This window comes from Ovis aries, chromosome X (assembly GCF_016772045.2).
Source record: "Ovis aries strain OAR_USU_Benz2616 breed Rambouillet chromosome X, ARS-UI_Ramb_v3.0, whole genome shotgun sequence".
NCBI classification, from domain to species: domain Eukaryota; kingdom Metazoa; phylum Chordata; class Mammalia; order Artiodactyla; family Bovidae; genus Ovis; species Ovis aries.
In genome coordinates this window covers 18,221,718-18,245,216 of record NC_056080.1, presented here as the reverse complement: position 1 = coordinate 18,245,216, position 23,499 = coordinate 18,221,718, and the positions used below count along the sequence as shown (strand labels likewise).

The 23,499-nt window shown below is 42.2% G+C and overlaps 1 protein-coding gene across 12 annotated transcripts in view; it reads left to right on the top strand.

Annotated features, from left to right (window-relative positions):
- The window catches only part of SH3KBP1 (SH3 domain containing kinase binding protein 1), a 332,004-nt gene that overhangs the window by 162,943 nt on the left and 145,562 nt on the right, over window positions 1-23,499 (top strand). For all 12 annotated transcript variants that reach the window (XM_060407724.1, XM_027963245.3, XM_060407720.1 and 9 more), the window contains 2 exons: window positions 1,674-1,777; window positions 12,627-12,756. In XM_060407724.1, the coding sequence (XP_060263707.1) occupies window positions 1,674-1,777; window positions 12,627-12,756 (234 nt within the window). The remainder of the gene's footprint in view (window positions 1-1,673; window positions 1,778-12,626; window positions 12,757-23,499) is intronic.

Sequence of the window (23,499 nt, the reverse complement as noted above, 5' to 3'; positions counted from 1 at the left end):
GTTGTGGTGTATGAGCTTAGTTGCTCTGAAGCATGTGAGATCTTCCCAGACCAGGGATCGAACCTGTGTCCCCTGCACTGGCAAGCAGATAGATTCCTAACCACTGCTCCATCAAGGGAGTCACAGCAGTGGAGTTCTTTGTCCTCAAGATGACTCTTGTGGACTTCCCGCCTGGGAAGAGCCATTTGGGTGAGCCCTCTGTTCCTAGGAGAGCTGGGGCTGCCCTCCTCTGTCCACAGACAGTGTACTTGGCACCTGGGAACCAGCTTGAGAGCCACGTATTGGTTCTTATGGAGACCAGGCAGCTTGTGGTTTCTCACAAGGGGGTGAAGTATTTTCATGTCACCACCAAAGTCGTGGTTAGGTGACATGCTGGTGCTCAAGTTCTGCCCTCTTCCCTTTGTTCAGTTCTGTTCTTCCCTCGTGAGGTTCGGGCAGAAAAAAAATAGAACAGAGAAAACTAGGCCACTGGCTTGGGATAAATATCAATCAGCACATCAGATGTAGCCAAGGCCTCCCCTCTGTATGACATCACACTGCATGGGGGTCTCAGTGTGGCCAGTGGTCACTCCTGTGGGAACTGGCTGTTTCAGGGAAGATTAGAAAAGGAAAGGAGTCCCTGTAAACAGTACCCAAAAATAATGTAAGCACTTCTAAATGTGTGGCCTTGAAGTCGTTGATCCCTGTGGTGTTCGAGGCCATGTGGCAGCAGGAAGGAATGAGGTGAGGTGGTCAGCCTTGAGCGATAAGCTTCTGAGCAATGCTGGTCTCAGTCCCCCTCTCCGGTCCACGTCTTTGCAGCTTGGGCCTCCTCTGCTGTCTGTCTCTGCCCCTTAAGCCCCATCACACACACCATATGCATGTTCTGTCTCCCCACAGTGCGTGTCTGTGGCGTGGATAGTTGCATCCGGATTTGAACAGCTTTGAACCAGGACCTCCCAGTGGGGCCACACTGGGGGAGTGAGATGCTGTGACTTTGAGTGTCCTTCAGTCAAGCAAAGTGTGGCCCTGGCTTTTCTCTTGATGTTCCTGGATTGGTTCTGTGTAAGCAGCCAGGGATCCTGCTAATGGCTCCCCTGGGACAGAGAGAAGAGGACCGAAGTGGATTTGCTGATCCCCTGTGGGGCATTTGGAATGGTACCAAGAGTAGGCTGAAATCTAATCAGCCTTTGCTTATCAGCCTGAGTTCCAGCATGTTAAAAGGGTGATGATTAGTGAGAGAAAGGCCAGAATACTTTATCTTTTCCTTTGCACATTTGGGAAGAATTTCCTCTGCCTCGCTAGCATTAGAAGCAGACCATTCTTTTCCCTCCACTGTATCACATCAGCTTTCATTAAAAGTCACCAGCAAATACAAAGCCCTGTCCATGGAAAACCGTTTAAGGCAACACTGTGCTCCAGCGCTTCGGGGTGGGCTTTTGCCTTCTGCACCACCAGATTGGTTTCTCATATCCATGCCTTTCTGACCCAGCAGCTTTTCAAAGACCAAGCAGCATTGCTCTGCTTTCTCCTGCCTCTCTCCCAGAGACCAGAGCTGTCATGCCTCTAGCCATGTCCCAGAGAGCATATTTGAGACAAGTCAGCTTAATTTGCCTGCATGCCTAGGATGCCTCTCTTTAAAATCGATTTTTGAGACCAGAGCTGGATCTGAATGTTTTCCTTTTCCCGTGCAGGTGAGCGACGGAGGCGTCGGTGCCAGGTAGCATTCAGCTACCTGCCGCAGAACGATGACGAGCTTGAGCTGAAAGTCGGCGACATCATAGAGGTGGTGGGAGAGGTACGTGTGCCAGGCGGGCGAGTGCAGGGCCTCTCATGGACTGTCAGAACCCACCTGTGGCTAGTTGGCCTTGCTGTGGGGGGTGTTAGGACTCAAGAGACCGGGGACATCATCCGGTTGAGTCTTCCAGAAGAGATGCCTCTAGAGAGGTGTGTCTCCCAGCCCGCTGAGGGCAGATGTGCACCATTTAAAACTGTGATCTTCTTCACTGCACGCTAGCTAACGCCAACCCAGTAGCATAGCTTTCCTCCTCTGCTTCAAGTGCTCATAGACGCTCGGTATCCAGAGTGACCATGTCCACCTTAAAGGATGGATTCGGTATTGGTCATGGGGAGCACTGTGGATTCAGAGGGAAGGAAAGAAGTGACATTGATAGAAGACCTAGTATGTGGTGGGCATGACAAGGTTCTTTACACATTGGTCCATTGACTATTCATAACCACTTTAGTTTTGTAGATAAAGAAAGAGGCCTGAGAGACCCCAGAAGAGGCAGGGGTTGAGGGTTGAAGCTAGGTCCACCTGGCTGGAGACCTTTGTTCTCTCACTGCCCTACGTTACCTTGTCCCTGAGTGGTCCCAGATGCTTGCAGCCAGGCCTGCTGGTGAGGTGGGCACCAGACCCTGGCACGGGATTTGGGGGCTCCACTCCCTCAGGCCAGGAACATCCTGGGCTTCGCACTTAGAATCTGATCATTCATCCTGATTCAACATATGTATCTGTGTATAGTGATAGTTTTCCAATTGCTTTCATTTCCTGCATACCATTCAATGTTACAGAAACCCATGATTTATTAAAAAATAAAAACTAGGAAGCCAGAAGTCAAGGAGGAGGTTAAGTGAAGTATGACGTGGGTGGGAGTGGCAGGGCTGATGCCAGCAGACAGATTTCTGGACTCTCATATAAACATAAAGGGAGCACGCATCAAAGCTTTATTTCACTCATTAATGAGGGCATCTGTAAGATGGTAAGGCTGACTCAAAGAGAATGGTGAAAGAGCAAAGTGTTTATAAATGATTGAAAGAGAAAAAAGTTTGAGTAAGATTGCTAAGTTAGATGCGAAACTACGTTGTGTCCTACAGGGCAGTGAGATGAACCTCTGAGGTCATCTTTTCTAGGGGATGAATCTCTTTTTCCCTGCTGGTCAAAGGTTATTTTCATGGTTATCTGACAAGACTCATTCACTTTGTTCTTGGTCTTCTAGCAGCTAGCATCTGCACTAACACAGTTGTAAACTCTCCTCATAAAAAGTAAACAGTGTGTCAAGCAAAGATACTTGTCCCTAGAGAATCAATCAGTGTGGTTCCCAGTGTTGGAGGACATGCAGTAACTCGCTTTTTGACAGTTTCCCAGTTTTGGATCGTTTGAATTAGTATGTCGTTCATCATGTTTTATTCCTGGTGCCAAGCACAACACATAGGAGATATTTACTGAAAGCTGAATGAGTGCGAAATGAATGGACAGCGGAGTAGAACATTTGTGCCAAAGGTAGAAGGACACAGTTCTTAAGACTGAAACCAGGGACGAAATTCCAGGGAAAAAAATAAACGATTGTGACTAAAAATAAAAAAAAAAGAGTTAAAATTTTGGTATGATTTGAAGTGAGTTTAGCTAAACAAAGAGGACAACAAACAGGAAAAAATTTGAAAAAATTTTATATATGTAACATATGAAAATATATTAGGAAGCTATTATAAGAATGATAAAGGATAGATATGCTATAAACACATATCCCACAAGTGGAAATAAAAATCTGAACCATGAGAAACTGTTTTAACCTGTTACTAATTAATCAAATTAAGACAATTTGATGGGGTACCTCCTTTTGAAAATCCTAAAAAAATATTTAGTGGTGAGACTTGGCAGTGATTAGAAGAACTGGTGAATTTGTATATCTTTATGATCCTTGTTTGATGCTGTTTAGCAAGGTGCTTCAAGAGCTATAAAAATCTGAATTAATACCCTTTGACTCAGTAATTTTACTCCTAGAAATTTATTCATGGAAAATGGTTACAGAAAAAAAAATATGTTAAACATGTTAATTGCAGCAATGCTTGTGATAATGAAAAAATCATCAAGAAAGGGAATACTTGTGTGAATTAAAGTATATTATCCAGCTAGAAGATTGTGAAGCCTTTAAGATGGTAAATACAGAAGCCTTTATATTTATTATAATACTGTGCATTGTAATTATCTGTTATATTCCACTAACCTGAGAGCTTTTCAGCAGCTAGGATCTGGTTTTTATCTATCTTTATATTCATAGTACATGGAATAGTGCCTGAAACCTAACACATACTTTAATAAATGCTTGCTAATACATGGAAGTATGAAAAGATTTTTTTCAAAATGAACAGATCAGTCACAAAATTACATTCACTAGGAACAGTTAAATATAATTGTCTGAAGTCTATCTCAATGCATGTGATCAAAGACAGAAAGGGCCGCAGGACTGAAAGTGGTTCTGCCATAGAAGATGGTTTTCCCTTTAGTGTTGTAATAATACTGTAAGAAATACAAATCAAGATAAAAGTTCTTAATAAATTTCTGGAATTATTGCTGAGTCTCATCTGTCTGTTGACTCCAGGGGAACCAAGTGAGGATCGCTAAGGGAGAGGAATCATTACAGGGCTGGTGTTCTCCTTTCCTGGAAGAAGAGCTTCACCACCCTCTGTGGGCCCAGCCTCTTTACCATCCATGCTTGTTCAGTGCTAGGCTTCGTCCTGGGCTTGCCTCAAGTAGGAAAAAGGAAAACTAACTGGGTAGCCTCTGCTATTTCTGTAAAACAAAGCATAAACGTTTACCTTTTAATCCATATTTTAAAATTATATCACCAAAAGTTAATTTCCCTACTTTTGAAGTTTATTCTAATATTGCAGATTCTGGGCCATTATCCCTGTATCGTATAGTCTGTCCTTTTCTCTTATAACAGATGTTATATAAATGCCAATAGATTGCTACTGTCTAATGCCACTGAAGACTAAAAACAAAATAAAAATCCCAAATAAACAAAATCCCTTAAATCACAGGAGCAGGTTATGAGAAGACCATAGTTACAGCTTTGCAATACTATAGTATCAATCTGTTTGTCAGGAGAAAGATAACGTATTGTGTATGTGCATATAGATTATATTTTTATTGATAAATTGATTCATAGATTAATTCTGCAGTGTTACAAAGCTATACAAACAGCTCCCCACCTGTCCCCAAGAGACAGTTCCTAGGATTTTGAATATATGGACCAGTTCTTGAGAACAGTTGAAGCAGGTAGAGAATCCTAAAAAATGATATACTTATATCTCAACGTGTAATCTTAGCTTAAAAATGTATATTCATCTGCCTCATAGGGCCAGGGCGTTTTCCTAAACTATGTGTTTGTTGGTTTGAGCTCCGCCTTCTCTGCATCCATGATGCATCCTCTACTATTCCCACTGGTTTCTTTAAACTTTTTGGAAGTAAGAGTGCTACACTACGTGGCATATAGGATCCTAGTTCCCCAACCAAGGATCGAACCTGGGCCCCTTGCATTGGAAGCACAGAGTCTTAGATATTGGACCACCAGGGAAGTCCAACCACTGGTTTCCTTGAAGTGGATTGAAGACAACTTAAGGGAAGCAATGAGGGTTAATAATTCTTCTAAAATTCTACACTCCCTCACCTCCCAAACTTTTAGTTGTCTTTTCTATACCTAATTTGTTGGCATCATGTTTTTAAACCTTCAAATTATGATCGCATTTCTTCTCACCACTAGCCTTTTGTCTTCAAACCTACGTACTTTGTACTCTTTAACCATATTGTGTGCTGGCAGGAAGAGCAGTGAACTGAAGCAGGTCTGGGTGGACCTGGCCCTGATCCTTGGTGAGGGGAACAGCATTTCTGGCCAAAGTTACCAGCTCAGCCCAGATGGGTCTCTGCAGTGTGGCCAGAGGAGAAATGCAGAGTGTGGGGCGGTCCAGGGATGAGTGGGGCTGGCAAAGTGAAGGTCACTCAGGAAAGTGCTTCTGCCTCCTGGCTGGAGAGCAGTCAGTGGTCTGCAGGGAGGACAAAAGTTCTTGTGAAGTTAATGGGACTTCACTTTCCAGAAGGAAAGCTAGCAGGCTAAATCCCTGGTAGGCATTTTTAAGTACACAGTTGTGACATTTCTGTCTGGAGTGGAGTGGACTGGTCAGTGCAGTCTAGACTAGCCTGTAGCTAGTCTGTGTGTGTGTGTTCCAATAAAGCTTTATTTACAAATGTAAGAGCCAGACTTGCCCCTGCTCCCCTGGCAAGAGGTTCCCCACCCTTCATTCTTCACTTGCAGAGAAGGGCAGTGGGATGGGATGGGGAAGCTGATGTTTATAGGGTGTTTACCACATGCCAGGGCACTGTGATACATGATATTTCATTTGGTCATCACATAAATCAGTGTCTGGAAGGTGTGATCAGTATTTGTATTTTGTAGCTGAGGAAACTGAGGCTCAGAGAGGTTAAGTAACTTGACTGAAGTTGCTCAGCTGTTAACAGAATCTGATATGTAGCTTGAAAGGATAGGACTTTCAAGCATTGCTGAAGGGTGTCTGTAAGAGCTGTACCAGAAACCCTTGCCACTGTCAGGAAAACCATGTATATATTGCTCTCTCTCTCATTGGATAGCATTTGCTTAAGTCTTAAATATGTATCATATGTATTTTCTTAAGTCATTACCCTATAGGTTTTTTTTTTTTTTGAGGGACCCCTCTCATGTGGAATAGGCTTGTTCTCAGAAGAATAAGGGGAGGGGATAAAAATCAACTTCCTCTCGGTATGGTCCTGCCCAGAGAGGTAATCAGACAAAGAGACGTAGCAATTTGGGGAAAATGTTGACTTGGGCATTTAGAACCTAGATAACACTTGTTTATAGTTGGCACAACCAGCTTTCCATGTTCCCAGATCAACAAGTATGGTTATTTAAAGCAATGAAAATAGAAAATAATGTAGGTATTTATGGCTTCAGAAAGTGGTTCCCTCAAAAATATTTTTCCCCACCAATTCCACAAATAGAAAAAATGTTTTCTAGAAACAATCTGTATTTTTTCAGCAGTATTCAAAAGGTAAAACCATGTCTTAGCACATTTACATAAAGTCCTTAGAAAAGGCAAAACCAATCATAGGTGATAGAAGTCAGATTAGTGTTTGCTTGGAGGCAGATTGACTAGGAAGTAACACAAATTTTTTGGAGCAATAGAAATGCTCTGTATGTTAATAGAAGTATGGATTACATGGGTGTGTGCATGCATTTATCACAACTGTTTGACTTGTACCATTAAGATCTGTACATTTAAATGAACTATGTCTAAATGTAAAAACTTTTTTAAAAGTATCTTGATGGTTTTCTAGCTTAAAAAAATTTCTAAAATATTTCCCCCTACCTCTCACAGGTAGGAGAAATGACTGTTATTGAAATTCTCATTTAATTATTTCTGAATAAATTTTTTAAATTGAGACATGATTGACATATAACTGTACTATGTTAGGTGTACAGCAAAATGATTTGAGATATATATATATATGTTGCAAAAAGATCTCTCCAGTGATTTTATTTAACATCCATTACTATACATAATTACAGTATTTTTCTTGTGATGAAAACATTTAAGATCTACTCTCCTAGCAATTTTCAAAAATACAGTACAGTGTTATTAATTATATTCACTGTGCTGTGCATTGTTTCTCTTAGTTCACTTAGCATAAGGCCTTCAAGGAACAAGAAAAAGCGTAAGCTACTTCCAGAGTTAGTAGAAGAAAAGAAATAACAAAGATCATCAGAAATAAATGAAGTAGAGTCTAAAAAGACAATAGAGAAGCTCAAAGGAGCTCAGACCTGGTTTTTGGAAAGATAAAACACAGCTCTTTAGCTAGACTCACCCAGAAAAAAGAACTCCAATAAATAAATCAGAAGTGAAAGAGAAGTTACAACTGATACAACAGAAATATAGATGATCATAAGATGCGCATGAGTCTGAGTGAACTCCGGGAGTTGGTGATGGACAGGGAGGCCTGGCGTGCTGCGATTCATGGGGTCGCAAAGAGTCTGACAGGACTGAGCAACTGAACTGAACTGAGCTGAACTGTTATGAGCAATTATATGCCAGCACATTGGCCAAGCTAGAGGAAATGGATACATTCCCAGAAACATAGAAACTACCAAGTATGAAGTTTTGACAAAAATTTGAGTAATCTTGAGATGTGGGCCTCTCCTTAGAGCTCAACTTGTAACCATGTTTCTTTCTGGAAAGAATGGCAAAACGGCTCTTGAAACAATGACGTACCCAAACACAAGTACCCATTTGCCTGTGAGCCTCGCCCTCCCCCATGCTTCCCTTTTCCTTCACACTCGCCTCTCCAGTGGGCTTTTTAAAAAATTTATTTATTTGGCTGTACCATGTCCTAGTTGTTGCACTGGGATCTTCGGTCTTAAAAGTGGCATGCAGGATCTTAGTGGCAGCATGCGGCTCTTAGCTGTGGTATGTGGGATCTAGTTCCCTGGCCCAGGCCTCATACATTGGAAGCACAGAGTCTTAGCCACTAGACCACTGGGAAAGTCCCCTCCAGTGTACTTCTGACTGAGGTTTGGGTAACAAAGGGCAATTGGATGTGAAAAACTGTAGCAACCCTTAAATGAACCTTTCCTGTCTTGCTGCTTATACCCTGAAGTAGATTTTAGACTTGGTGAATCTGTTGTTCCCCTCCTGGGTACAGTTGAGAGGGAAAACTTCAACAGTGATGTAGGAACTACAGGCATGTCTCAGAGACATTGCAGGTTGGGTTCTAGACCACTGCACTAAAGCAAATATTGCAATAAAGTGAGTTACAGTAATTTTTCAATTTGTAGTACATAGGAAAGTTATGTTTATACTATCCTGTAGTCTATTAAGTATGCAATAGTATGATGTCTTAAATTGCTAAAAAAAAAATGCTCACCATCATGTGAGCTTTTGGGTCATAGTAGTAACATCAAAGATCACCAGAGATCGGTATAACAAATATGATACTACTGAAAAAGTTTGAAATATTCAAAAATTACCAAAATGTCACACAGAGACATAAAGTGAGCAAATACCATTGGGAAAATGGTGTCGATAGACTTGCTTGAGGCAGGATTGCCACACACCTTCAGTTTGAAAAAAATGCTGTATCTGTGAGGCACAGTGAAGCAACATGCGGTAAAATCGATGCACCTGTGTTCTGAGTAACTGGGGTCACCTCTGTATTCCCAGGCATCCCCTTCAGTGCCTTGAAAATGTTGCTAATGTTTGTACGAGTTGGGGAGCTAGAGATGGAGGTATAATTCTCCCAGCCTCTTCTACAACTTGGAACAGGGCTAAGAGCTGAAAACTAGTTCCATGGGCCTTGAACCCACTTAGAGGCTGGTGACTGTGAAGACTTACGAACTGCAGGGCCCACAGACAGAATGGTCTAAGTGGTTTTACTGCATCTTTCTTTCTCAAACACTGCCATGTAAAGCTGCCCTGCTCCCAGCTCTGGGATACAGCTATGGGCTCCAGAGCTGGCGGGGTTGGTCTTGGAGGTACAAGGGGTTTGTTCTCAGCCTAGAAGCCCAGGCCTGCAGAAGCCTGCTGATACGTGTGTGTTGGTACAGAGAAGGTTGGTGTCTGTTCCACTTGAATACTTTCTTTGGGAAAGAAATCATAAGCCCTTGGTAACATTCATAATCCTCACTTTATTAAAAATGGATGCATTCCTTTCTCTCTTTAAATATAGAAACATGAGCATAAGCAACCTGATTTCTAAGCAGGTGATGTGCAGACTCTGCATGTTCTACTCTTGTAGAAGATTCTCAAGGATGGAATCTTTGTTTTGTTCACTGATGAATCTGTCCTGAGGTCCTAGGGCAATGCAAAATAGGTGCTCATTAAATATTTGTGAAATTGGGAGGGACACACAGACCTGAGTGTGGTGTTACCTGATTGAGAACAGCGGGCAATATAGTCAGGGTCTCCTGGTCCATTTTGCTCCCCACAGAAGGGAAAATTCCTTTTGTGGATGAATCAGGGCTTCATAGCCCCCATGGAGGATTTCTCCTGGTTGATTTCCCTGCCATCCATTCATTTATCCATCCAGCCATTCATGAATGACTGTAATCCTCATGGGCTTCAGTGTCCTCATCTTGCTGTAGGATGGAATATTGCTGAAGAGGGATCCTGTGAGGGTGGGGATCATTTGTCTCCTATCTCTGTCCTGAATCTTGCAACCAGAGCAGTAGTCTGTAGGAGGAAATAGCACTACGCAGCTCTCTCTGCTGCTGGGTACAGACACGCCCTCCATGGCGCCTGTAATGGGAAGTGTACCCCCCTGGGCGATGAGCAGTGGTTTGATTGTCTGCTCCTCTGTGCACTGCAAGGCTAATGATAGGCGTCTGCCAGTTCCCTTTTGGCCACTCCTTTCAGACTGTGCTGTGATAGGGCTGCGGGCGTATGGGGGTGTGGTGAGGTGAAGACACCCCTGTTTTCCCAGCAGGCAGCCTGCTGAGCCCACACATCAGGAGCACTTCCTTCAGGGATCTCGAGCTGGAGCCGCTTATTACTGGAACGGGGGCATTTTAGATACTGTCAAAGTGAATCAAACAGAATTGGCCCAGCTGCCCTGCGCTGTTGGGGATGGCGACAGGAGCTGCTCATTTGCCGTCCATGCCCTTGGTCTCTCCCTCCTGCCCTGAGATTTCTGGGAGAAAGAAGGTCATTTTATGGTTCCTTATTCAGGACAAACACAAAGGACCCCATGCTACAAATTGTGCAACTGTTTATATTCAGGGTTATGGCAAAGCTTCCTAACCATTCTAATCCTATAAAAAGCTCCTTGAAAGAATAATACGTATCAGTAGAGCTGACATAGAAACATGGAATGAGTTCAGCGGAAATGCTTCAAATGCTGTGATTTGGTATTAAATAGGGACAGTCATGCGTAAGTGCTGTTGTCTGGATTCTTTCCTGAAGATTCTGTGATCACGCAGATGTAATGTCCACTCTGTGAGTCTAGATATCCCAGGAGTTCCCTAACATGTGCTCTAAATTGCATTCTGGTTGTCTCTATTCTGAGGCTCTGTCAGCGGTCCCCTGAATATCTCGCACTTCCCTTTTTTCTCCAAGTCTTCCTTTAGCATCCCGGATCTCGATGAGCTCAACTTTGTGTAACACATTTGGTTTGTGCTAGGTCATGGTGTTTTCTTATCTCTTTACCTTGCATTTGCTAGGTTTTGGTCGCTCCCACCCTCTGCCATCTTGAAACCACATGCCCTTTCTAACTTGACTGATTGTCACTTTCTTGAGGGGAAAAAAAAGAACATGTCCTGTACAGTCCTGTGTCCCTAGCCCATAGTGTAGAATCATAATACATCTATTTCTAACACATCAAGCATACCCATCATGCCATTGTACAGATAGGAAAGTCAGGGTTCAGTCAGTAGGAAATCTGAACGGTCACACAACTGCTAAGTTTCAGAATATGATTTGAACTGGGCTTTTGACTCTTAATTTTCTTTTCTGTTTTAATTATTTAAGCTTTTAAATTATATTTGTTGATTTGAGTAGGTAATACGTGTACATGGTTAAATTTTTTTTCAAAGTTTCTAGGTCTCTTTCTAGTATACCACACCATTACTGGTAACTGAATACTTCATAGTTCTCAAAATGCTCTGTTATTTTCTTCCAAGAAGCCAGTTCACAATTCTCACTTCTGCTCTTCTGTTAGTGGCTTCATCACAGAAACTTAGGATGATTTTTTTTAACCCTTCTCTCACTCAGCTCAGCTAGTTGGTTTCTGCAGACCAACAGATCCCTCATAGATCCTCAGATCTGTCCATGCCTTGTTCATTATCGCCCCTCCCCAGATCCAGGCTTCATTCTCCCACCCAGGTCACTGCAGTCTGACTGCCCTCCCTACCTCCCTTCATCCCATATCAGTTCATCTCAGGGTAATCTGAAACCTTCCAGAAACGTACAGAGGGTCCTTCTACCTTCTGATCAAGTTCTTATTCCGTAGATTCTTAAGCAGTTTTTGTTAGGCTGTCTGGTTAGGTTTGGTAATCTGGGAAAGCCATTCTCCGTTTTTAAATACTAGCAATATATGCATAATCTAAAACACATATGGCACAGTCGTAAAGAATCCGCCTGCCAATGCAGGAGATACAAGAGATACGATTTTGATCCCTGAGTCAGGAAGATCCCCTGGAGGAGGAAATGGCAACCCACTCCAGTATTCTTGCCTGGGGAATCCCATGGACAGAGGAGCCTGATGGGCTATCGTCCATGGGGTCACAAAGATATGACTGAGCATGCACACACATAAAACACATAAGATTACCAAGGGAGCCATTTTGGTATATCAATCTATGTGTACTTGCTTGTTATAATTTCTTATTAATACATTAAATAACGGTCTCCCAGCAGCTGTGATAACTACCACCACTTCAAAGTAGTGATGAGTGCAAACGATATCTTGAAATACCCACAGTATCTATGATGCAATATGAAAATATTATTTGGTTGGTATCAAATCACAGGTTCTTCTCTTAGTCTGGTATGTTACCTATATTCCCAATCAAAGGAGATGGCAAATTTCAGTTGGAGGTTAGTGAAAATGAAGTGTTAATTCTTTTCCACTTGCATTTATGGTTCCTAGGTTAAACCCCGTTCCTGTGTCTGAATCTCAAGGGTCTGTGGGGTCTGCCGTCTCGTTCCCTGTTCCCTTAGAAGCTTTGGGTCCCGCAGCTCTCCCTGCGTGGACTTTGCACTTGGCCCTATACAGATGGGACAGAAAACTGGGAAACACCACGTCTAACCTGAGTCCTGCCTCTGTTCTGTTCACATGTGTGCAGGTAGAAGAAGGATGGTGGGAAGGTGTTCTCAATGGAAAGACTGGAATGTTTCCTTCCAACTTCATCAAGGAGCTGTCAGGGGAGTCGGATGACCTCGGCATTTCCCAGGATGACCAGCTCTCCAAGTCAAGTAAGGAAGTCCTCCCACCGCACAGGAGGGGGTCCGGGCACCCACGGGTGCCTCTGTAGCCTCCCCTCTGTTCCATGGCCTGCGCTAAGTGACTGTGACAGAAGCTCATGAGTATTTTCCTGGCTCTGCTGCCTTAACCCACCATGGTTTAGTAGGTGTATCACTGTAAGTGTGTGACATGCACAGACGCACACTGTTAATATCTTTGGATAGGTGACTGTCGACCTTCCCACTCCCCCATGGATGGCCCAGGTTGCCGTACCTCTGTATACTCAAGTGTCACTCCCTGCAAGTTGATAATTATTTTTAAGATGAATCAAATGAGATTATTGATATTTCACAGCATCTCTTGAGGAACTTAGAGAAAATCATACAGACACACACACACACACACACACACACACACACACATCATCATTGGTGGGGAGAAGGATGATGTTCAGGACACACGTGGGCCAAGCGAGCTGAGGGTCCAGCCCCACATCAGGTGAGCATGCGTGTCCTACTGCGATGGTGAGAACGAACTCCAGGTCTTTTTCTCTCCAGGGCCTGAAGCTCTCCTCCCTCCAGCTTCTCTGCTGCCCTTTCCAGCTCACGGAGCAAAAGGTCAGGCCGGGGAAGCTTTGTTCTCCCAGTCGCTAACCCAGCTTCCTTATGTGAGCGTCTGTGTCCCTCTTGTGCCGTCTTGAGCCGCAGTCGTGCGTGTGAGTGTCGTAGAGGCGCGACTGTGTCACTGCGCTTTGGCACTGGCAGGGGCTGCAGACGTCCCTTCTTAACAAGAAGAGGACAGCTCAGTCCTGTCAAAATAATTGTTTAAATTGCTTTCTTTTCCATTTGGAAAAGTCTGACTTGAGTTTATTTCCCACTTAGTTGTGTCTCTTTTTATTCAACCAGTGGCATGACTGGGCACATCCCCAGTGTGGAGGTAAGCCATTTCTGGAGTCGTGCTAGGGCCACCTCCTTCACTTGGTGTTTCAGTGGCATTGACTGATCGGCTCAGTGGCGTCCAAAGTCTGGGGCCCCTACCCCTGAACCTCATTCCATCCTGGGATCTATGATAGGAAAGAGAGGAGCTGATTTGGGGGCAAAGTAAGCATCTTGATACTCCTACGTTCTCTGGTTTGGGATAAGGCAATTCTCTGCTAACATAGGCCAGCTGATGAGTATGGGCAGGACAGCAGGAAGTATCCTTGACCCCATGAGAGTGGCATTTGCTATGGCTTCCAGATTGCACACAAGAATTCTCAGTGCTATGCTTCTCCTTTCAGACACTGGAATAGTGTTGTGATTGGGTCCTATAATAACAATACTATATCTCAGGGCTATTGTGCATTAGATGGGCTCTTGGAAGGAGGACCAAATCGGGTCATCATAGCATTATTCCTATGGGTAAGTGTGTTGTGACTTCCCATGGCAAGAACGTATACAAAGCACCTCACCTATAGAAGACCATCTATAAATGGTCACCTTCATTGTTAATCATGATTAACCCTTGGGACATCCCTGTTAGTATGTTGAGGCTATTTACACAGCACTTGGTACCGTGCTCACTGAAGCATTCTCTCTACATTTGGAAATTACTTTGAGATTCCTCTACTGATGCAGAAAAGGCAATCTGGAGAGGTATTGGACCACATCTTTGGGAGAACCTTGACCTCTTGGTGTCCTGCCATGTTAGCTGTGCTTCCAGAGCTGGAGCTCAGAGAAGTAATGCCTCCTGTGTTCTTGTAACTGTTGCAATAAACCATCTCCTCTTCCTCCAAGTCAGTAATGTGGATATTTGAACCTGCCTCACTCCTCAGTTCAAAGCACATGGTGCTGGAATTTCTGAGGCAGGAGGTTAGGAGACAGAGTGGAATGGTTTCCCCCAGCCTTTCATCACACACTCAGAAGGGCTGTTTCTCTCAGAGAGACTGCTGTCCCCAGCACTCTCAATCAGTTAGAAGTCTGCCGTTTCAGGCCTGGGACAGCCTGATAATTCCAGCAGCCATGTTTAGTTTTCATGGGATCTGTCCCTGGTGAGGGGGTTTGAGGCCTCCAGAGAGGCCTGGTTTCCTAACAAGGATGGATGCTTGTGAAAGAAATGCTCGGCTTTGGTAATCTTCCTGTACGTGTAGTTAAGGAGAAGAGGACCTTTCTCTCCATGTCTTTGGCTGTCCGTATCCATCCATCCCTCCTTCCTTCTTGTCTTCTATTCTTCGTTCAACTTTTATTTAGCCCCTGTTGTTACTAAGATGCTGTACAAGGCACTGAAGACATACAGAGACAAATCAGTTAGGGTCCCTGTCTTCAGTCAGCTCACACTGAGGAAAGAGGGTGCACAGACCAGCGGCAGCTGAGGAAAGGCCCGCAGGTGCTCAGCCAGCCAGGTGTGTGAGGAGCAGTGAGGTTCACAGGCAGAGAGAGCCCAGTCCCAGAGGGATGTAGGGACGATGGTGGTCGTGAAGGGCTTCCGAGGAAAGCAGATGCGATTATCATGTCCCTAGGGCTTGCTAAATTGAGATCATCCCCTGAAAGAGAAATACCATCTCTCAGTGTTCTGACAGGCTGTTCAGTAGCTCTTTACACTGAGATGGTAAAATACATATAATTAGATCAGATCACATGCAGAGATTATGTATATTGGTAGGATTTGTTTACCTGGGAAACTTTGGTTTTAGAGTGAATCTGCTTATTGTCTATCTCCAGGGAATGGAGTTAGTTTCAGGGTACTTTACTTCACAAAAGAAACACCGTTTTGTTTTGAGATAATTGTAGGGTCATAGAAAGTTGCCAAAAAAACCCCACTGTACAGGGAGGTCCCATGAACCCTTTGTGCAGTTTCCCCCAGGGACAATATCTTGTATAGCTGTGATACATGCATATTTACTTTTATCATAGAACTGAGAAAGACAAATGGAGTTAATGCACAAAAGATATCTAGCTTTTTACTCTGGTATGAGCTGAGCTGTAGGTAATAAAGGTCTTTGTTAGACCAGATAGTTTTCACAGAGATTGCATAATTAATACATGGTTCTGGGGAAAGTCAAACTCAAAATGTTTTATACCATTTTGGTAAATTTTAGGGACCCTAGTGACATCATATAAAAATCTTCTCAATTAAAATGCTAGTAGACATTAGGAGAGGGTTTTTTTTTAAGTACAGGTAAAACCTGTATCCTGGTATATATGAAGAAAACTTTGTGTTCATGCATCCTTATACATCTCTTTGTTATGCACATACACACACCTGCATGTGCAGAAACTTATTTGATATTTGTACTGTTCACATTTCTACTTCTAGAATGTTTTTGGGGATAGTTACTCAGTTGAGTTTTGTCAACCAGTGAATGAGTGCAGTTGAAGAAACATTGCATTATATTTATAAGGAAGTGTGCCAAGACAGCTTGACACATGATATTCAGTAAATGCTTGCTGAATCCTTTCTGACTCTGAGGAGGCGTTTTTAGCTTCGAATGACAGATGCAAATTGCTTGAACTTGCTTTTCTTTAACCCTGATTTTTTTTTTTTTTGGCCACTCTACGTGGCACACAGAACTTCCCTGACCAGAGATCGAACCTGTGCCCCTTGCAGTGAAAGCAGGGAGTCTTAACTGCTGGACCACTGGAGAAGTCCTGCCCCCATGTATTTTTGTATCTGGTGGTTGGTTTTGAAAATCTGTAAACTTTAGATCTTTATTCAGGGTAATCTAATTTATCAAGGAAAGAGTTGCAGCAATTATATTGGTTGAGATGTTGATTTAAACATTTTATCTTGAATAAGAAAATTGTCAGGTAGTAGCAGAAACTTTCTGCTGTGTATTTAATTTGAAGGCACCTTTACCTTTCATAGAATTCATGAAACCTTAAAGGTGCCATTTCAAAAAGATTTTTATCAACTCTTTATTAGAGAAATCTTCTAACATACACAAATTGAAAGAACAATATGATGAACCCTTGCATACCCGTCACCCAGCTCCAGCAGTTAGCAGGCTGTGGCCAGCTTATTGCAATTATACCACTGTACAATCTTCCCTCATATTATTTTGAAGCAAACCCCAGATATATAATTTCATCCATAAAAATTTCAATATGTCAGTAAAAGGATATCTTAAATACTGTTATCACTCCTAATAGTAACAATAATAGTTGTAATGCCTCAAAATAATTACCTATATGGTCAATATTCACTTTTTCCTAATACTCTTCTATTATTTAACACAATCTGTTTGTTTGAATCTGCACCCAAAGAAAGTACATGCAATGTGATTGGTTGGTATGTCTCAAGTCTCTGGATCTCTAGGTTCTTCCTCCATGTCACCTTCTTGTTGAAGAAAGTGGGGTCCTTTGTCCATTATTTCCCCACAGCTTGCCTTTTGCTGATTTCATCTCTGCTGCGTCCTTTACTTTGTTGTCCTATAAACTGGTAATTAGATCTAGGGCCTTGATTAGATTCAGATTTGAGAGATTTGGGGGGTGGGTAGGGGTAAAAAGCTGCTTCATAGGTGGTGGTCGACAGTGTATTTGGAAGCTCATAATGTCTGGTTCTTTTTCTTTTTGAATATTAGCCACTGATGATTATCACCCAGATCTCTTCTCTCATTAGGGCTTGCAAAATGGTACCAAACAGGGAGGGGTTTTTGTTTGTTTGTTTTTTTGAAGAATGAAATAGGCTCACATGTAAGAGATTAACAGTGAAAAAAATTGATTTTTAAATTAAATTTAAAAAATTAAATTTAAATTAGATTTTTTAAAAACAAAACATCCAAGGGTTTGCAATACTTGTGTGGGCAAGGTCTTATGTCAGGGATGGAAAGGAATTGAGAGATCTAACCTGATGTCAGTATGAACACTAAAGCCCAGTGAGATGGAGTCTTGGGTGTGTCCTGGCTTCTGAGGCCACCATATAGGTGAGCCTTCCTGCCTGTACTTTGCACAATTTAGTTTTGCTTCTCTTATGGCCTATAGTTTACCTTTTAACAGAGCATGTAACAAATTTCAAATCTGAGTAGTTTAATATTTCATCTAATTATCACAGATTATGATGAATTAATTATCTTTTCAGTGACAATTTTGCATATGTAGTATTGACTAAATGATGTGGAATAGAACTGATTATGAATTATATTGATATTATATTATGGTATTAAATTATAATCAGAAAATATCTTGATCTATAAGATTTATTTGGATGTAGAGGCCAAGAAATCCAGATATGACTATTGTCCAATTTCAATTTCATGCATACTTTGTTTGCTTCACATTTAAGATATGTGACTTTCCTATTTCTAACATCTTTTTGATATTTAATTTCTTAGAGTATGAAATAATTGTAAAACTAAAAAGCATTCCTGTTTTTCTTTTTAAAGAAAACATTGTTTAGCTACAGAAATGTTTTCAGCTTTTTCCCATAGTTTTTAGAGGGAGAAAGTTTGCATTTTCTTTCTATAACCCTTAATAACCATGATATTTGAGTTTTACTTGGCTTTCTTATTTTCCTAGTTCCTTATTTTTAAATTATAAGTTCAGATACTTTTCACTAAAGTGAAGACAAAGTGAAGACAAAGACGGCGGCCTTTTAAAACTTAGGCCAAACCACTCCCATGATATAGGAATATTTTATTTCATTAGCTGTGAGAAATGGATTACTTAGTGCCCCATGCCTATAAAAACTAAAGCCAGGCTGGTATCCACCATGCTTTGGTATTTGTATACTTTTTTCTTTTTAATATTAAATGATATTTGTTTTGTATATGATGTTCTGGTGGCAGGAAGGAGCAATTAGCAAATTGATGAAATAGAGTTTCAGGCAAAATTAGATGCTAGTGTAAGCATATGATTTTGTGTTGAAATTGAAAAATGGTTCCCCTTTACAGAGTTTTCTGCCTTTGAATACTAATATTTAATAGTAGAGTATCCCCCCACCTCATAAAATAAGTAGCATTCACATTCATGGCCTTTCCATGGCCCATCTCTCTTGTTCTTTAGATGGAATGTGTGTGTCCTCACTCACCCCCAGCCCAGGCTCCACTTCAGTCATCTTGCTGCCAGTGGATGGGGGGACCTTTACAGAAGTGCTTGGCCATTCAGAGACAGAAGTGCCATGTCTGCCTCATTGATTCTCAGACTTGGTCCTGGGGAAGAACAAAGGGAGGTTCTCTTGTACTTGGAGGAAATTGAAATACTGAAGCACTTTTTTGAAAATAATTGAAGAAATTGAAGTACTTCATTGAAATACTGATTTCTTTTTTGTGTGTGTAACACCAAGAGGACTGCTGCCATTCAGTTCTTGGATGGGAGGAGTCTGGCTCAGAAGACAGCTGTATTCCTTAGGAGTGGAGTAATGTTACCTTAATGATTGAAGTTAAGCAGGATAAAAATTCACCCAAACAAAAACCAGCCACTGTTAATTGCTCCACTTTGTCATCAAGTCCTCAAGAGCTACAACTCTAACGAGAACATCTAAAACACTTGTTTCTTTGATTACCCTATGTAGCCAGTGATTTGAATGTCTAAGTTTTCGCTTTAGTTAGTTGGAGCACATCTGTCAAAAAGGGCAGATTTTAAAGCAGTGGTGTACCTCCATGTCTATAGGACACAGAAATTGGCAATACCTGATTCCATTTAATTTGTTGATCTGATCAGTTACAGTTCCTTTCATGTGTTAGGAGTGACATGGCCCAGAAGTTGACATGATGGTCCCTAATGGGGTTTCCCATTTTCCTAGAGTGTTTCTAAAAAGTGAGACAAGTTGCTTTCTGTCACTCAGTTTTCCTCTCTGCCTCTCTGTAAATGTAGCCTACCTTTTCATCTTTCGAACTTATTATGAGGGAGCTATAACAATATCTTCTTATGAGGGAGCTATGTGGCCTCCAGTTCGATATTTAGCTCACAACCATAATAGGACCTGTTTCTTGGATGACTTAGAGTAATGTATATATTGTTTGTCTTTATTAAACCATTTTACCTCCTAATGTAGGGTGTGTGTGTGTGTGTGTGTGTGTGTTCGTCTACTCAGACTGGGGCAGAGTATGTGTAGTCTATGTACTAACTCGTGATTCCAGAGAGATTTGGGCTTTAGCCATGTGCCCAGTCTTATGCTATTTGTTAACTTCTACTTGTAACAACAAAAAAGGAGATAGTTTGACACTGGGTGAGTCCTATGTCCTCATGCTTAAGTGCAGTCTCATGACTGATATGGCAAACCTCAATTAAGGTGGTTTAAAGAAATAGGGTTTTCTGGCATCTTTGATGCAAAGCAGAAAACCCCTTACATCAACATGGAAGTCACGATTGGTTTCCAACCTCATTGATAAAAACCCATTTCTAGAATTCTAGTACATTTTCTTGCTTAAAGGTACTAAGAATGAAAAATCTTTTAAAAAGGATTCTGTGCCTTTTTTAGATTCTTGGGGTCATGAGTATCAGTTTGTATCATCCTGGGCTCTAGGGGTAGAAGATAAAAGATAATGGACCAAAATCTATATTCTGTTTGAGTCACACTCTGCAAAGAGAAGATTGAGTTACCTAAGGAATCTGATTGGTTAGATTTCCTCTGGTTAATTGAGATTTTCCTGTCCTTGAGGTGTAATGTGGAAGTGGCTTCCAGGTTTAAATTGGGCATAATCCACATGCCAGGCATTCAGAGAGGTGAGCCCCGGTTCTGGGGTTCATTGCCATCATGGTTGCATGGGGACTTTGGGCTCATTCTATAACATTCTTAAACTCTGCCTTTATGATTTCTAATTAATTTTGTGGATGAAGCTTAAAGTGGATTCATTGAAGACAAGTTCAGTTAAAGACTCTCCTTCTTCCTTCTTTTGCCATCACTTGCTCCCCCTCCCCCCTCTTGTTTTTCTCTCCCCTTCTCTTTTCTCATTCACTGTCAGGAAAGACTACCTTTGAAGGGACAATTCTGTACCGAGCTGCACCGGGAAAGACGGAGGGCCACAGACGCTATTACAGTGAGTGACCTTAACAGCAGGAGGCATTTGTAAAGATAAGATCTGGGTACTTGTGTTTTTTGATGCAGCTGCACTCCCCTGAGCTGCTCATGCTTCTGCCAAGTGTCTGTGAATTTCTCAGCCAAGGACATGGGCTTATTTGCCTGAGATAAGTGCCGTCTCCTTGGTGTGTGCTGCAGGAGCATTCCCATCACCGGCCCCCAGCGCTGCCTTGTTTGCTTTGTGCCTCTGTCATGTGTGTGACATGCGTGCATGAACCATGCGTGCAGAGAAGGGATCCGTAACACTGGTCATGGCATATGTATTTGTCCCAGTATCTGCACCTCTGGAGTGGTGTAAGATGGCTTCTCATGGAGATGTCAACCCTTTGTGGTTATTGCTTTTACTGAGTGGGTCAATCAGTAAGGCATTGCCTCATTGCGCGGTTCAAAGAAGTAAGAAGTGGGCATGAACAGTCCATGCCAGAAATGATATTTTGCTTTGCTCATTCAGCCAATCACCACACGGCAGACTTCTTTTTGTCAGGACCAGGGTGTAGCCTTTGGTGCAGTGGAAAGAAAGCTGCCAAAAGTTGAGGGGATGGAGATAAATGAGATTGCTGAATGAATCTCATGAAGTTCTTAGAATGGGCCTGCCACACAGTAAGCACTAGACATGTGAGCGTAAAACTGAAAGTAAATAGAAATGGCTCACGGATTTGAATTGATTAGTGCTGGAATATTAAGGAAATTATTGACAATGACTTTTCTGTAATTCAGCCAATTATATGAGCGGCCATAGCAAACCTGAGGAAGCTTTGTTCTTTTCTCACGGCCAAGGAAAATCATCTGCCTTAGAGTGCATACGTACATATGTGTACATAAAGACGTATACACATATGTGTGCATAGAGATGTATACATGACTATGAAAGAGAAGGTTCTGGCATGAACTCCAGAGCCAGGCTTCTCAAACTGTCTGCAGCAAAGTGTTCTTTGATTTCCATCCCCCTGCGGACAGATAACCTGGTCCTGCGGGACGTGCCTTCACTGCGCATGTGCTGCACCTCTTGCGCCTCCCTGTGGGAGCAGACGGACCAAGGCTGGTCTGTGCTCCATTCACATAGACAAGTCTGTGGGCCACACGTCTGGAAGTCACACCAGCACACACTGCTATAAGTGTTTCTGTGCACAGACACTTTCTGTGCTTGGTACCCAGTGTTTCAGTAACGAACCCTTCATGACCTGGCCCCAGTTCACAGACCACACTTTGGGTTCCCTTGCCCTTGGGTGTCATGTGGCATATTTTACACAGTAGTGTGTGTTATGAGCACCAGTGACCAAAAGATACAGCACCAAACAGACGTGAACATGAAAAGCCACCTTTCTTTCCCACCAAAGGGAAGGACTAGATTTTGGGGTTTTTCATCAATCTAAATATTCAGCTATTTAACTTGTATCATACTGGAAAGTGATAGAAGCAGGCTGCCAGAATTTCTGGAAGACAGATCTGCCGTGTGTTTCCTTCCCAGCCCATGCTTGTGTGGTTGAATGACCCTGCAACCTCTCGCTGTGTAACATGAAGAGTATTTCTCAGAGTAACTAATGCACAGTTATTAAGGTGAGCCCAGAAGGTGGCAAATCCCTAAAACCAGAAGCTCAGTGAAATCAGGATGCCAGTGGTTGAAAATATTATGTTTCTAGGTAATGAGGAATGATAAAAAGAATCCTTCAAATTCTTTTCTTTGAAAAACGGTAACAGCCTTGCCCTATTCCCTTTGCCCTGCTGCCTTCTGCTGTTGGTGGTTGAGGGGTGGGGTGGAGGCACGATGATGGTTTCTATTCACTAACCGTTTCTTTATTCCACTCTCAAATGCTTCTTTCCAAACCAGAAAAGAATATACAAGCCATTTATCACACAGAAAGAATCCATACGGCAAAATGAGAACATGTTAAAGGGGAAATGACATAATATTTAGACTCCGAAATTATATCTCCAGCAGGGATATTTCCCAAAACAATGAACAGATAAACACATGAATGGATAGCTAATCCAGGGAGGTTCTCCATGTTTGCACACTTGCATCCAGTCCTGTAAATTGCAGCTGACCCCCTTGTTGTGGGCTGTTCCTTATTCTTATGCCCTCTGTTCTTGCTCATAAGTGCTGTTCTTTAGTTAATTAAAATGTACACCTGGGATCTTCCTCATTCCTGCCCCCCTCTTCTTGGCTTATAATTACTGTTTTATTGAAAATAGCAGCAACAACAAACACAGCCATTGTTTAAAAGATTTGATTTTGAAACATGTTAGCGATTTTTAATGACCTTTCTGTATTTTTCTGTTTTCATTTAACAGTTTCTTCCTGCACTGAGACTTGTCTGTATGAATGACTTCGACATTTTATGACCGTTTATGCAAGCAGTGATTTGGTGTATCTTTCTTAGGTACTAGGAGGCCACCTTACCTGTAGGAAGATAATGCACAGTGTGGCTAATAGAGAACTAGAGCATCATTGTCATCAGCAGATACATAGTCAATGTTCAGGGGCTATTCTGTACATCTCGAGTCTTTGAGAGACAGGCTTAATGGTAGACTTTTCATAAAATTTCCTTTGGTTCTTGTCCTTTGATGCCATGACTACTGTACTGGCCATCAAAGTAAGGATGTACACTCAGAAATTAACTAGAAACAAATAGGCTCTTCCTTTTAGGAACATGATTGTGGGCAGAGCCTGGGGAAAGAGGAATCTGGGGAGGTAAGTGTCCACGCTGTCTTACTGATAACAGTTTGACTGTAGGAAGTCCAAGGAAAGGTGTCATGTC